At 45.6% G+C, this 15,626-nt stretch overlaps 1 protein-coding gene and 1 long non-coding RNA gene across 2 annotated transcripts in view; one reads left to right on the top strand and one right to left on the bottom strand.

Moving 5' to 3' along the window:
- The window catches only part of Mob3b (MOB kinase activator 3B), a 191,656-nt gene that overhangs the window by 142,675 nt on the left and 33,355 nt on the right, over nucleotides 1–15,626 (top strand). The window contains exon 3 of the mRNA NM_001108970.2: nucleotides 15,146–15,348. Within this exon, the coding sequence (NP_001102440.1) occupies nucleotides 15,146–15,348 (203 nt within the window). The remainder of the gene's footprint in view (nucleotides 1–15,145; nucleotides 15,349–15,626) is intronic.
- Nucleotides 7,320–11,731, bottom strand: LOC102549876 (uncharacterized). The gene is made up of 4 exons (XR_005504713.2): nucleotides 11,555–11,731; nucleotides 10,740–11,028; nucleotides 9,959–10,099; nucleotides 7,320–8,532 (listed from the first exon to the last, which is right to left on the bottom strand). It is a non-coding gene; the product is annotated as an uncharacterized LOC102549876 (long non-coding RNA).

The raw sequence follows: 15,626 nt of genomic DNA, 5'->3' as shown, positions 1-15,626 counted from the left end.
TTGGCACGGTAGCTCAGTGTCTAGCCCTAGGCCTGACCTAGCATGAGCTGGCCTGCTGGAGGCCCATCTCTCACTACAGATTCACATTTTTTTCAGGTTTAATCACAACTGGGGAAAGCAAGGTTCGGGGAATTCTCGGCCTTGACTTTCCTTAGCTCAGGTAGGAGGGGCCAAGGAGCTGTCAGTCTGAGTCAGCATAAAGGCGCTCGTAATATGCAATGATTTATTAGGGGTTTTGGAGGTTTTTTTTTTTTTTTTTTTTTTTTTTTTTGTTTGTTTGCCTTAAGCTATGGGAGTGGAAGGGAGATGAGGCAGGGCTTGGCTCAGATCTCCTGAAAACCCTGTATCCTTCTTAGCTTCCGGGAGCAACAGTGAATCAGGGCACTGGGAATAACTGACTTGAGCACACTCTTGTATTATGTTGTGCCTGGAGCTTTAGTCACAGAAGTGTAGAAAGAGAATTGGCCTGGAGTCTGAAGCGAGTGAGTATTCTGCACAGCTGTGTGAGGGACTGGCTGACTAGACTTTTTTTTTCTCCTTTTCTTTCTTGATTTTATTTTTGTGGTTGCTTCTTTTCTTACTCATCATATTGTAAAGCAACCCAGAAACAACCCAGAAATTGACCTAGACCTTGGCAGCAGCACAATAATAAACACTAACAAATACTAACATGTACAGAGCTGAGGAGACTCAGGAAACTGAAATAACTGCTCAAGACTCCAAAGCTAGCGTGAGAGCGACAGAATTACAAGCACAAGGCACACGTGCGCATGTGTGTGTGTGTATTGAATGCATGTGTGTATATGTACATGTGTATGTGTGTGCATGTATGTGTGCAGAATGGAGAGGTTTAGCCCAAGGACTCTAGCCCAGAGAGGACTCTAGCCAAGGGAAGATGTTTTAGCAATCCTTGGGTGGGCAGGGCTGTGTGGCAATACTGGAAGGTCACAGCCACCTGCCTAAGTTGGAGGGTCATAAAATGACATATCCATTTGTACCTTATCGCCTTAGCCAAGAGGTTGCAAATTTAACCTCATCAAGTTGGACATTAATTGTTGATGGGTGGAAGGAAGAAAAGAGGATGCCTCATGCCTCTTACCAGTTCAACAGCATCTCGGTGCTATAATAAAGGATTTGAAACACACTCATCCCAGCCACAGCCCTGCTCTGCTAACTGAAGAACCAGAAAGAGAGATGCTGAGTTTGGTGAAAGCTCACCAGATTGTAAACCCAGAAGAGGTAGCAAAGTGAGATTCCTCCCTTACCTTCTAGCTGTAATCAGGTGCCTCCAGCTGTCTTACTCCCTTGGACTGTGTGGGGAAAAATGAAGGTGTCTTTTGTAACTAGTTTATTTCTTCTGGCCTTTCTCAATTGAGAGAGAGAGAGAGAGAGAGAGAGAGAGAGAGAGAGAGAGAGAGAGAGAAGAAGAGGAAAGGAGAGGAGATAGAGTGGGGGAAAGAGAAGAGATAGACTGTCGTATGTGTGTGTGTGTGTGTGTGTGTGTGTGTGTGTGTGTGTGTGTGTGTGTGTGTGTGTGGAGAAAGAGGCATAGCTCAGTGGTGGATGTGTATTGCCCTTTCAGAGGACCTAAATTGAATCCCAGCTCCCACATCAGGTAGGTTACAACCAAGGATTCAGATGCCCTCTTCTGACCTTGCTGAATCCTGTCTATGACCACACAGTCATGCACATAATTAAAAGTAGGGGGAAAAAAAAAAGCAAGAGCAAAAGTATATAGAGAAAAAAAAAAAGCCAGGGTGCTAGAATGACGACGTGGAAGGGACAGGACTGCCCGGATGTGACAGCATCTCCATGTGTGGGAGCTCATCTGTATACGCTGTTGTCCTGTTGCTCACTCCATTTGTTCTGGGTCTTCTGAAGGAAACCAGCACTCTCAACCTTTGAGCTCATTTCCCCTTTGCAGTTGGCAACATTTCAATATTTCTGTAGTCCAAAGTAAACACACCTGCCGGCTAGCCTTGACCTGCCACCTTCAATATCTTACCTCTGTTCGTTGAGCATTTGGTCCTGAGGAGTAAGTGCCTTGGTCATGTGTCTCCTGTCATATCTCCTCATATCCCTGTTCCATCAAATTCCAAGAGACAAATTTCCTGAACTCTCAGATTTTCCTCCAAAGTCATGTGTCATGGAGAACCTTAACATTGACACTACAAATTTATTGGCACTGCAATTTTAAAAAAAACCATTGAAAGACACTTTTGAGGATGAAATGAATTTTAAAGTGTGGCCTGGGGTTTTGAGACATAGAGAGTGTACCATTTGAGCACAGGCTGTTCTGGATTGGGCCAGCTCTAGAATACAGATTCCAGTTCTGTGGCAGTGTCCCTGAGCAGGTGACGTAATCTCTCTGTTCGGAACATTATGCAGCCAGAAACAAGCTATCTTAGCATTATACTCAGAAGGGCTCTGTTCTTTGTTTAGCATTCTGCAGTTATCAACTTGGAATTCTGGGTCCGTGGTTCTCAACCTTCCTAATGCTGTGATCCTTTAATACAGTTCCTCATGCTGTGGTAACCTCCCCAACCACAAAGTTATTTCATTGCTACTTCATAACTATAATTTTGCTAATCATAATGTAAATATCTGATATGTGACTCCCCCCCTCAAGGTGGATCATGACCCACAGATTGAGAACCACTCACTGTTCTGAGTAATTACTAAATAATGGGCTTGCCAAATTAGTTCCAACTAGATATTTTTATTGGTAAATATGTTTTGCGTACAAGGACATAAACTCATATCCACTGCAATCAGCAATATATTTTGACTATATATACATACATATATACATACATATACATATACATATACATATATATATATATATATATATATATATATATATATATATATGGAACCGTTTTAGAACTATGGAAAAGTTGCAAAGGGTAGGACCGAAGATCCCATACACCATGGGCCAGATTTTCCATATTGTAACATCTTCCATGAATTCAACCCCTCATGCATCACAGCGGAAGACTTGTATTCCACTCTGTATTTGAAGTTTGCTAGTTGTCCCTGACACCCCTCTTCTGCTTCTGGATTCTATCCAGTTACCAGTTACACTTGTCGTCTTGTCTCTTGGACTCCTCTGGGCTATGATGCATCTGTGCATGTGTGTGTTTGCGTGTCCACACATCCACGTAAGACCATTTCATTAGAGTTTGAAAGAACAGTCTCCAGGTGGGGCAGACTTTTCTCCTCTTTGAGGAACGTCAACGCTTGAAGAAGCATTGGTACAATATTTCCTTTGAGTTTGTTTCCTTGTCGTTTGTCGCTTGTTCGTCATGGTAAGATGGCGACATAAGCTTCATAAGTGCATGGCTTTCATTGGGTCACAGAGGAGTACATGAACCATCTTCACCCATGCTGACGTTGGCTGACATCACCTGGGCAGGGCTGTTTGTCAGGCCGCACTCCTTCCAGACTACGCTTTTCGGGAGACAAGCCACTCCCAAGGAACTCACTCAGACTCCTCTGCCCCCAGGTCGTATCTTCATAAACCGCTTGGACTTGTGCCACACAGATCATTTGCAAAGTCCTGATTTATCATCCAGCCACGTATTACTATGTCAGTAAGACCCTGAGGATATTTGTTTTCTACCTTGGGTTATAATCCAGTGCGGCTACATTAATTTTGCTGGTCAGAATGTTCTGAAGTTGGTCTTTGGGAACTGTTCCATTGGTTCCTGGGTTTCTTTTGCATGCCTGAATTGTTGGTGTTGTTGAATTACCACTACTACTACTACTACTACTACTACTACTACTACTACTACTACTACTACTACTGTGTGCATGTGCGTGTGTGTGTGCCAGAGGAAATCCACCGGGCGTTGGCTCTTTCTTCCATGGGTTCTAGGTTACCACACTCGGGTTGACAGGTGCCCTCAGCCACTGAGCCGTCTCTGTGTCCATCCCTGCATTTCACTGAGCACCGCCTGTCTTTCAGGTGCTTTAAAGGATCCTAGGTAAATCTCTTATATCCTATCCCATTCTGTCTCCTCACGGACTCTCTGCTCCTTTGCACTAAAGAACGATATCGGCAGCATACGTGTGTGAACAGCTCGTGCTCCTTATTAATCTAGAAGAGTTCGGGGGTTTTGTTTTTGTTCTGACAGGGGTTTTTCTGTATAGCCCGGGGTTGGCTCTGAATTCATAATCTTCTTGCCTCTGCTTCCTGCATGCTGCTGTCGCTGCATGCCCTGTGTTAATTTAATCTTTAAAAATAGGGTCAAAGGCTTATACTTAACCAGGCAGAATCGATTATATTAAAGTCGATGATGATAAATATAATGCTGAGAATAATTTTAAGTTTTTTTTTTAAGAAAATATTAACCAACACTTAACTGTAAGTGAATTCCACAGGAAAATCTAGAATTCTGGATCTTCTCCCTTCAGGTGCCAAAGCCCACAGCATCCCGCTCATTACGGCCCCCACTTTACCAGTGTTGCTTTTATAATCTTTGAAAGTTTACTTTAAAAAAAAAAGTCACTTTGGGTTCAAAACATATCCAAGCAGATCACTTACTTAAATTACATAGTTTAGTCCATGAATTTAGATCAATTCTCATCCACTATTCAGATTTGGGAGGACATTTTTTTGTTTCCTCTGGCCCCTCCCTGTTCACCCTGATTGGATCTCACGGACGTAATGACGCAGTTGCTTGCGTAGGCCCTGCTGTGTCTCAGGTGGAAAGGGCTATCTGCAGGCAGTCTTAGCCTCCATACGTCCTGTACTCCGCAGTCTTTGTACATTTAATCTGTCTTCAGCTTTCTTAGACCTATTCTTTCTGGAGAGATTCCCAAATGTTACATTTCGACTTCAGGCTAACATCTTGCTTTGGGGATCTGGAAATATCTCTTCAGACTGGAGCCTACTGGCCATTCCTTCTGGATCCTCCTCTCTTTCCGTAGAAGGTCAAATTGTACTTCAGTGCTGTAAAACCTGCTCGGCATATCCAAGGCCCTTAGCGAAGGTCCAGTCCTTAGTGATGCAAAATCACTAGTATGAGTTCCCCTTTTTTCGTCTTGCCCTTACCCATAATCCATTACGTGTCTCTGGGTCATTTGTCAATCAACCCCAGTTCTTTGCAAACCTTAGAAACCGTGAGGCTCCATATTTTGTGGCTTTTCTATCTAGAAACAATTAACTTGAATTAAAATGTGAATCATGTTTTGTGGAGTTGGGAAATGCATCTCCCTCACTACCAGTAAAAAGCTACATGAAGGATGCCCTTCTCCAAGATGGTGAGAGAAGTGTGAATTAGTTTTCGCTGCAGCTGACTGTCTTAGACATGACAAAGTTAACATAGGTCTGTAGCAGTTCCCTGTGTGGTTGGTTGGTTGGTTTGTTTGTTTGTTTGTTTGTTTGTTTGTTTGTTTGTTTGTTTAAACTAGTGACAATTTTCAGACTGGAAACTTAGGGCCAGAGCTGGGAGTTGCAAAAATAGGTGCTCATTACCCACACATTACTCAAGTTTTACATGCTCATTCGATGGCTTATTTTACTGCCTTTCAACACGCCCGTGGGCTGATGTAGCGAAAACACCTGAAGCTCGGTGCTAATATGCATGTATTCATTTTTAGAGTTCTAGAGGCTGGAAAGTCTAGGATCAAGGAGCAGCCCACGAAAATCTGACAAGGGCCTACTTCATAGCTGGTATGGTCTGCTATAACATCAAGTGGGGCTTTCTTACAGAAGGGGCTAAGACCGTTTATGAGATCTCTGCTCTCCTGACCACCTACCCCTGCCCTACTGCTGTTTGGGGGCAGTGAGGACTCAGCACGTGAATTTGAGGAGGACTATAAGTTCTATTTATCGGATGAATACTTCCTGGGAACCATCATATGCTGGGAACAGTAGCTGACAGAGATATAACTGCAAACAGATATATATATTTTGACATTACAAAGGTAGTCTTCTAGGAAAAACAGCAACCAAAGGCAAGGAAAAACAAAACAATATAAGATACCATGTTAGGTACCACCGGGAGAAACCCAGGGTGTTAGGCAACTAGACTGAGGGTAAAGTGAGCCAGGAGAACATTCTGGAAGGAATAATAGTTTAGTTGAACTTTGGATAATAAATGGGAGTTAGCCAGACAAACATGCAGAGCAGGGGACTGATTGCAGAGATAGCTCAGAGGTTAAGAGCCTGTGCTGACTGCCGAGGGAGCTCTGTGCTGTTCCTGCACATGGTGAGTTCGATCCTCACTCAGCACCTACACGAGACGCCTCACGACTCCCAGCAACTTCAGCTCCATGAGCTCTCCCCAGACACTCTAGTGCACCCTCCTCTGTGAAGACATGTAATTAAGTTAAAAGGCTGTTTTTAAAGGGCACGGTGCTGAAGAGATGGCGCCGTGGTTAAGGGAACTTGGTGTTCTTGCAGAGGACTCCGGTTCAGTTCCTAGTTTCTACGCAACGTCTCGCAACCTCCTGTTAACTCCAGTTCCAGAAGATCCGACGCCCTCTTTGGCCTCCATGGATACCAGACATGCATACGCTGTGTCTACATACAAGTAAAAGTAAATGTCTTTAAGAAACGACCCTCTCCCCGCAAATACAAAACAAAACAATGGTATGTGGCGAGAAATCCAGCGAAGCCCAAGAGTTGGAAGCAAGCAGGAGAATCGTAGCCCTGCATGGCTGCAGTATAGCCTGCAAACTGTAAAATCTAGAGACGAATCCCTGGAGATAGGTAGATGCACATGTGTGAAATCGCACTTAATAGCTTTGGTTTCACCTTGGAGGTAGGAAGCTAGTTGCCTTGGAGGTTTATACAGACCGATTTCTTGGCTAGGTTTGCACATCTGGAAGGTTTCTCACCTGCCAGGTGGAGAGAGGAGAACGGCACTCATAAAGTGAGAGCGCTTGTAGGGGAAGCCACATGCACCTCGAGGAGGTGCTCTGGGAAGTAGTGCCGGTGGCGTGGGCTGCAGGAGAGGCCCTGTGGTTTATGCAAGAGAAACAGTCCAGACAAGTGTGAGACCAATAACCTGCACAAAAAATGGAAGGAAGGGGGTTGGGGATTTAGCTCAGTGGTAGAGCGCTTGCCTAGCAAGCGCAAGGCCCTGGGTTCCGTCCCCAGCTCCGAAAAAAAGAAAAAATGGAAGGAAGACTCTACTGGTGAATAAACGGTATTTTTATCTATGAGGATACTCAAAATATCACATCCAAGAAAAGGGAGTCTCTGTCCTTTTTTAATACTGGGATTACACTCCTAGGCCATGACCCCTGGCCCAAACTACCTGTCTTCCTCACTCCCTCCCTCCCTCCACCCCTCTTTCCCCCTCCATCCCTCCCTTCTCCCTTCCTTTTCTCCTAATTGTTTTTATTGCCCATCTATACGTAATCTAGTGTTCTTGGGTCTTCTTCAGTCTGCGTCCCCCTGCGTGTCCATGCTATGACAGCCAGGAACAGAGGAGGCCATCCTGGAGATATGGGTGAGGGGCAGCCTGCTATAGCTGAACAATGGTGTTGGAGAAGCAGAAGGATGACACTCGGGCATATTGTATTTACAGTTGCTCCTTTGTGTGGCCGAAACAGTGCTTTCTGTGCCCGGAAAATGGCATGTCTGAACGAATTAATAATCTGTTCAGAACACAAAATCACATGTTAACCTTTTCTCTTTCTTCTGCTCCAACCACCTCGAGAGACTAGAGGGTGACACAAAGGGGCTGGGGAAGGGCAGAGGAAGGGAGGCGAAGAGCGGAGGGGTAGCCAGTTTATTTCTAACCATTTGCAGCTGTCAGCTTGTTTGGGGACGTTTTTCTTTTTAGGCAGAGGAACAAAGTCCTGCTACACACAATTGTTTTCTTTGGCACCGCGAACAGACACTTTCTCGAGGCGCACATCTAGATAATATAAAACATCTGCTGGAAGAAATCTGCTCTCTGCAGCTGAACAGCCTCACCGTCTCGGAGAGCGTGGGGCTTCTGCAGATTAGAACACAGTTTTCAGGGGCTGGGGCAGCATGGCTGGGTAGGGAGAGCAAGAGAGTAAACAAAGAGGAGGAGATGTATATTCTTAAGAAACATCTGTTTTCATTTTTTTTCCCCCTCAACTGCAGTGATCCAACTCCATTTTGTCTTGCAAGAATTCTGGAAACAGTATGCTCTCGGTCCTGCTGCCAGACGTCTGTTTTCTTTTCTCACGTGTGTGGGATATTGTTTTTATTCATGAGCGATTGAGAATGAGTGATTTTTATGACTTGTAAAGGGATTTTTCACGTGCACACTCCCATTTCTGACTCCAAAGGCAAAAGGGACATCACAAACGCCCTCAAGTCTGTATGACACCATAAAGGAGAAAGGTGGACATATCCAGTTGTTGTGACTGACACGTGATCAGGGTCTCTGAAGAATCTGAGGTTTCCTGTATCATTCATAGCAAGTCCTTTGGACGGCTCTCACTCCCATATCAGTCAGCTTTTCTGAGAAGTCTTTGTCCTTTGGGGAAATGGCAGCCGCACCTGTCCTGTTTCATTTGTCTCCTCCGACACCATCTCAGCTGTGACAAAGAAGAACTGTCATTATAACAATAGGACTGTCTGACCCTGTTCACTGCGTGCTTCAACTGTGCATTTCACTGTCACCGTTCCTCGCGGAGCCTCCTAGAAGTTATAATAGCAAACCTGCCCCCAGGGTTGGTGGCCTGGAGGTTCCAAAGCTCACATCTGACTCCGGTGTGATCAGTGCCAAAGCCGGATGTTTAACCAGTGCCCTTAGCTCAGGCACGTAGGTTTGGAGAGGTCAGAGCCATGCTACCCTTTTCCACCTTCATTTTCTAACGAGTTTTGTTTCTGACATCCCGCCAGCTGGATGGAATACAGGGAGCCATGAGAACTCCATAAAGCTTCCCAACAGGGTGGAGAGAGACAACCTCTTGCATTTGCAGACTCGGATTCGGTTCCCTTTCATCATGGGCCCTGGAAGCTCCATCAGCCCCAAGTTGGCCCTCTTCCTTTCTAAGCTTTGGTGCCAGTGTCAGCTGATGACAGGGGAGCTCTAGTGTGCACTCTCTCAACAGCTGTTTCGTACCCACCCTGCCCAGGCTCTAGGCTGGCCAGTAAGGAGTCATCTGTGAGGGGACTGACACAGCCCTGTCCTTATGCAGGACACAGGCCCAAGCAGAACTCCTAATAGCCTTACCTCCAGAGCCCAGGCTTCAGCCCAGCACTGATTACAGGCCAGAGTCTGGGTTTTTTCTCTAGAGGGGAAAGAATGAAAGCTCATAGCTCAGAAACTGCCTCTTTGGGTCCTGTCCAGCCCTTTGTTAGCCTTCTGTTTTCCCTGGAGTGCGCCTGCTCTCTCTCTCTCTCTCTCTCTCTCTCTCTCTCTCTCTCTCTCTCTCTCTCCAATAAACAGGATAAGAGGAGCACACAAGCCACATTTGAGGGCCTAGTGGAAGGGAGAATAAAGGAAAGGGGGGGGAAACAGGTTAGAGCTCAGAAATTACTGGAATTTTTATTTAATTTTCTTTGGGAGAGAGGAGATTTACTAAGTCAGAGATGAAAGGCAAATCTGCATGCCCCCCACCCCCACCCCCACCCCAGAAGCTCTCTTCCGTGCTAGGTTTAGCTCTCTCGCCAAATGTGGCCTGAAGATCAGAACGCTGTGGTTAGACAATTCATAAACTCAGCAAGGCATCCGTCAGATGCCGGCTCTTGACAGAGTACCAAGACCTCTGGAGCAGCCAGGGCTGAGGAGCTGTCTCGTCAGCACCCAGCCTGCAGACTCACCTCACCCTTACCCCAGTTCTCTGGCCTGCCTCCTTCCTGGCCTGGAACAAATCCCGGCAGGAACCTCAAGAGTGAGTGCCTTGGATTCTGACCTCTGCCCAGGCATGCGGGACTCTGAGCTCATCCTAGCCTGTCTGTATGAACCTACTTCGGGTTCACTTCAATACCGGCCCATCCGTAAGGAGGAAACCTCACCACATGACACAAGGGCATCAAGTCCTTTCTCTGCCCGTCACTTCTTTGTAGGTCATTCATCAGGATATGTTCTCTTCTCGGAATCTCGAAATCTCCCAGCTTTAATCTGAGAGCCACGGGATGTGAGGTAGCCTGCGTAGGCTAGAGGAAAGGCATACACTGTTCAGACTCAGTTGTCAACTGTAAATCACTCCGAGACCTGCTTTTCTATTTCACTTGTTATTTACCGGTCCAGGTTGATTGTCATGCATTTGTCTGCGCTATCCTAACACTAGTCAAAGTTTAACTCCTAGCACCTATGACGTGCAGTCTGCCGCAGTGAAGGCTGCTGGTTAACACTGCCCTGCACGGCTTTCTGATTAACTGCAATGACTGAAGCTTATCTTTCACCACCTGGAAACCTAGATCGAACAACAGAGTTAACGATTAAAGAAGAGGGGTTTCAGAGTCCTCCTTTCTACCTACAGGCTGGATAAGTGTTGTTCTTTACAGTGTTATCCTGCTTTCTTCCAAAAGCAGTGAGCGGCATCCCGTGTCGAGACGTAGACCAAGACTATCAGAAGCTCTCATTTCCCCTGGGAGCTTTCCCTCCTTCCCAGCCAGGAGGTGCTGGGTTCCCATTGTTACTGAAATAAGATTACTGTCCTTTCTCCAATTTCGATTGATGATATGTTCCCTCCTCCAATTGCCCCAGGTAATTTTTAAAAAGTAGAACCAAAGTGTTGCCTCTGTTCATAGAACTTATCTCAATGCAAGGCGTACACATTAAAAAAAAACTTACGGAAGGGGCTGGAGAGATGGCTCAGTGGTTAAGAGCGCTGACTGCTCTTCCAGAGGTCCTGAGTTCAAATCCAAGAACCACATGGTGGCTCACAACCACCTGTAATGGGATCTGAGGCCCTCTTCTGATGTGTGTGAAGACAGCTCATAAATCCTTATGAGCTCATAAAAGCTTATGGAGATCTACACGGTAAGCTGTAATGTTGTGATTAGTCGAGGAGCCGTCACTCTCGTTCCTCCAAGTTCAACTCCAAGTTCAGAATGGATACGTTGATACCAGGATGTCCTTCCTGCAAATAAATACACAAGAAGAATTCAGTCTCAAGTACAAAGTACGGCTACACTGGCTATGCTGAAACAGTCCTTGCTGTCCAGAACACAGTAATGACAATTTTCATATGCATATGTATTCAATCCCCACAACCATGTCTTAAACTGAAGATAGTATTAAGATAGCGTTGTATTTCTAGATGAGGTAGGTGACATTGAGAGCAGCCAGGCCGTTTGTATATGGCAACATTGCTCTTAGGTGCTAATACTGGAAATGATACTTGAAGGACCAGGTAACCAACAACAGGTAGCACCAGCGGGTGCTATAGGGAAAGGGGGATTCAGAGCCTAGAAGACTTCTCGCCATGTACATTCTAAGATTTCTCTCTGTGCTTTGACATGTTTTAACCCTATGAAAGCAGCACTTTTAGCAAATATAATTGACCTCACAACCTTCTCTTTTCTGCTAAGAATCTCCCAGGATTGGGGATTTTAAACCGTATTTTATGGAAAGCCTAAAACAGAGGGATCATGTATCTTACATACACAAGAGGGGTATAGGACACAACAGGAGCAGGTTGACTCTGGTCCTAACGGAAGAAGTGATACTCTGCAGACCACAAGGACTGTTCTCTGTCGACCCCAGCCACACTCGGCCGCCTGGTATGGAGGCAGACGTTGTTGCTAGGCAGCATCCATTTGATAATCTGGTAGCTTTCATTCTTCCTGCTGCTGGAATGGAAAAATATATATTATTTACATATGTATATATATTACAAAAATACATGTAAATATATGTGTGTTACATAATATTATATTACATACATATATGTGAGATAGACACACACACATACACACACACATACACATACACACTCAAGCAGACATTTTTCTACATCTTTCTGAAAGTGACCTAAGAGAAGTGCAGAGTTTATCAGTGCCCTGCTACTATGTAGCAAACAGTAACAGGAGGTTATAGGCTCCAGAACCAAATAGCTGTGTCTTTTTAGCTAAGTGTCTATGTGCTTTGCTGGGCTAAGATCCTGATAAACGATTTTAAAAGCTAAGATGATGACGATGATGGTGGTGGTGGTGGTGGTGGTGGTGGTGGTGGTGGTGGTGGTGGTGGTGGTGGTGACGACGATGATGACAAATACCACTGCTCAGGGTATCACTGGGATTAAATGATATCAGACCCCTCCCCCCAGCTGTCTAATAGAATTGATACAGGATGCAAACTTTCAGAATCTACCAATGGGATGGTCATATGAGCCCTTGATAGCTGGGACCATCTCTTTCATTTCATTTCCACTGCCGGAGAAAGCTTATTTAAAACCTGTACACTAACCTGACCATCCAAAAGATAGAAGAAAAAGAGCAGTGGGCTAACATAATGCCCCAGCTACCTAACGGCTCTAAAACCTTTGTGATCGAATTTGGCTTCCCCAAATCTCTATGAATTTTGTATTCTCAGTCTCACGCTGAGAAAAGTCTCATCTTTAGCTTAGCTGAGGACTCCTGAGAATTCCAGGGTCCCTAGGGCTCCCAGCTTCTCCTTGGCTTGCAGGGCTGGGCTGAAAGTTCCCACTGTGGCGTGCACAGAGCTCTTCTTAGCTTGGACTGTTTATCTCTTCTGTTTTTGAAGAATAAATTACATGAAAGAAAAGAAATGGTGGAAGTCTGACCTGACATTGCAGCCAAAACCATCAGATTCCGAGACTGGGGTCCTTCCTGCTGGACTTAGATTAGCATCCTTGTGGATGGTCTCGGACCAGACTCTGTTTCTTCTGAAGTTGGCGTGTGGGGTGTGGGGACTGAGTTCTATGGACAAGAAGAATGTCACATCCAGAATTCACCATATCCCCTGACAGCTGATGAGGCTCTTCTTCCAGACTAGATCCAGAGGAATGAAAGGGGGAAGACCCCGGAAAGAGTCCTCCTCAGAAAATGACAGAACCTGCTGCTGCAGGGCTGCAGACTGCTTCACCTCAGCACCACAGGGCTTCAGCATCCTGGATGCACCTAGCCTTAGACTCAGATTAGGGAGGTCCAGATCCTCCTCCTGTCTGTCCACTAGGCTGTGTTGGGTAGTTACTTGCATTCGTTCACTCATCTTTGAAATAAAAACGATAATTTAAGGGCTGCTTTACAGATGCAGTCTGTTAGTCCACTTAAAGTGTGCGGCATTGGCTCTAAACACAGTAAGGACTCCACTCTCACACTTCATCCCAAGTCCATGATCTTCAGGCCTGGGCAGGGAAAGTGCTTTTCTCTACGTTGGTAAGCTGACCTGTTTCTGGGGTCACATCTAATGCTATGGACACTTTTTTATTGTTATTGTTATTTTGTGTTATTTTTCTGCCTTTCTCTCCATCACCCTTCATTTGCTTATTTGTGTCCCTGTCCTGTTAAAGAGTAATTGAATACTGTCTCTAACCAGGTCCAAATTGCAAAGATATCTATACTTTGGATTTTAGATTTTTGGCTGATTTACTTGAAATCCCAGCTCCACTGCTATGTAAAACTATAGCCTATGATCCAGAGCCTCTGTATTGCTCATCTATGAAATGGGAATAATAAACCTACTTCCCAGCCAAGTTGTAAAGATGGCGTCTTCAGCCTTCTGAAGCTCACCTCACTTGTCTTAGAGGGAGTCCAGTCACATATGTAGGACCCTCAAACTTTTTTGGAGGATTACACACCCTCTTTCAACATTTATCGGTATGTCAACGGCCCCTTTTCACCAGGGAAAAAACTCTAAAACCAAAATGGCTGCCCCAACCCTGCCTTTCCAATAGTTTACTTCCTCCCTAGATCCCAGAGTCCATTGCCCTATTGTTCACCCACTATGCTGTGCCCACATTCTCCCCGGGTCTGTTGAGTGCGATGACTTTAACCTTTGAGAAAAGCTGCTGTCTGTGCAGGGTCCTGGAGAGACAAATCCCTTCACAACCAACTGTCAGGCATCGTCCCTCACTCCTATTCTGCCCTGGAGAGGCAAGAATACCAGGAGATCTCCATACCAGAACAGCTCACAGCAGATAACTGACCCAGGTCCCTGTGGAGCTAAGAACAGCAAAACCCAGGATTCTGAGAACCTGGGGCATTCCCACGACACCACTCTACAGTGAACTGGAAGCTGGTGTTGTGTGTCTTTCCTGGACATGCAAATTTTCCTTTTAACAGTGGCTGTATACTGCTGACCTTGTGCAGAGATAGGGCCAGCCCCATTTATGAGCTAAGGCTATGTTCTAGGCGCTATAGGAAGATCTTATACATTGTGATACCCTCCCCCACCCTGCAAGGAAAGCCTTGCTCTGACCCCTACTTTACAGCTGAGAGACCAAAGGTTAAATAACTGGCCCTGGTCATACAGCAGGGGAAGGGGCAGAACAGGAATTCAAACAAAGTCTGTTTAACTTTGAAATCCATTACAACTGACTTCCGATTAAAGCAGGGTAAACAGTGAGAGTTTTAAGTAGCTCTTCGGGGAGGGAGAGGGGACGTGGGGTTGCTAGCCTGCTGCTTCCAGCCAGCTGGAAACTGCGGACATAGGAGAGGAGATCTGAGTGACTCTTCCAGCCACCTGTCCTTTCCCTGTCGTGAAAACACAGCCCCTCAACACCTACCTATCTGCCTCAAAGAGATGGAACAAAACGAGTGGTGAACTTGGAGTCTGAGTTTGCCCACCTTGGAGACGGCACCTGGGAAAAGCTCTCAGTCAAAATTCGCAAACAGGAAGCTTTGTAGGATGAGTCTAATGTAGAGAGATGTTTTGTCTTAGCAGCAGGAATTTTTCCAAAAAGTCAAATTAATCATTAACCTATTTTTAAAGGTTTACACAAAACTCCAGATTTCTGAAATAACCTTGAGAAATCCCAAGTTCTGATAACACTGAGTCTCCATCCCCCTCTGGCCACTGCTGGCTGGAGTCTAGCAGCTGCCCACTTGGATCTGGAAGTGGAACAACACTTTTTAATCTGCTACTGTCCTTTATCCCTTGGGTCCTATGCAGTAAGGAGTTCCAGTACCCCCTGCCCACCACAGTATTCCCCTGCCACCATTTTTCTTATTTTAGAGGTAAGGGGAAAAGCTCCTTCTTAGTAGTCTCATGCCTTTTTGGTTTTGTTGCTCTAGGCGTTCCCTTCCCAAAGAACTTCCTCCAGATCTGCAAGAAGATCCTGTGCCGTCTTTTTCGGGTGTTCGTCCACGTCTACATCCACCATTTTGACCGCGTCATTGTGATGGGTGCAGAGGCTCACGTCAACACCTGCTACAAACACTTCTATTACTTTGTCACAGAGATGAACCTCATAGACCGCAAGGAGCTGGAGCCCTTGGTAAGTGACTCTGAAGTGTGTTGCCATGCAGAGAGAGCCGCAGCACGTCCCCCCCTCCAGCCGTTAGCTGGGGGTAGGAGGGAGCTGCAGAAATGGGCAGGGTTCAGAGGTCAGCAAAGGTCCAGGGTATCTCAAAACATCCACTGCAACCAGATGAGTGTCTTAAGGTGTGCTCCAGGAACACATAATGTGGTGACATTATTCCTATATAATAGTTTGGGCCAGAGAAGCTAGCTTTAATGCTCAACTCCGAATCATTTTTTAAACTTCTTAGAAGC

Source organism: Rattus norvegicus, chromosome 5, assembly GCF_036323735.1.
Source record: "Rattus norvegicus strain BN/NHsdMcwi chromosome 5, GRCr8, whole genome shotgun sequence".
NCBI classification, from domain to species: Eukaryota; Metazoa; Chordata; class Mammalia; order Rodentia; family Muridae; genus Rattus; species Rattus norvegicus.
Note: the sequence above shows the minus strand (reverse complement) of the source record. Positions and strands in the feature narration are given on the sequence as shown.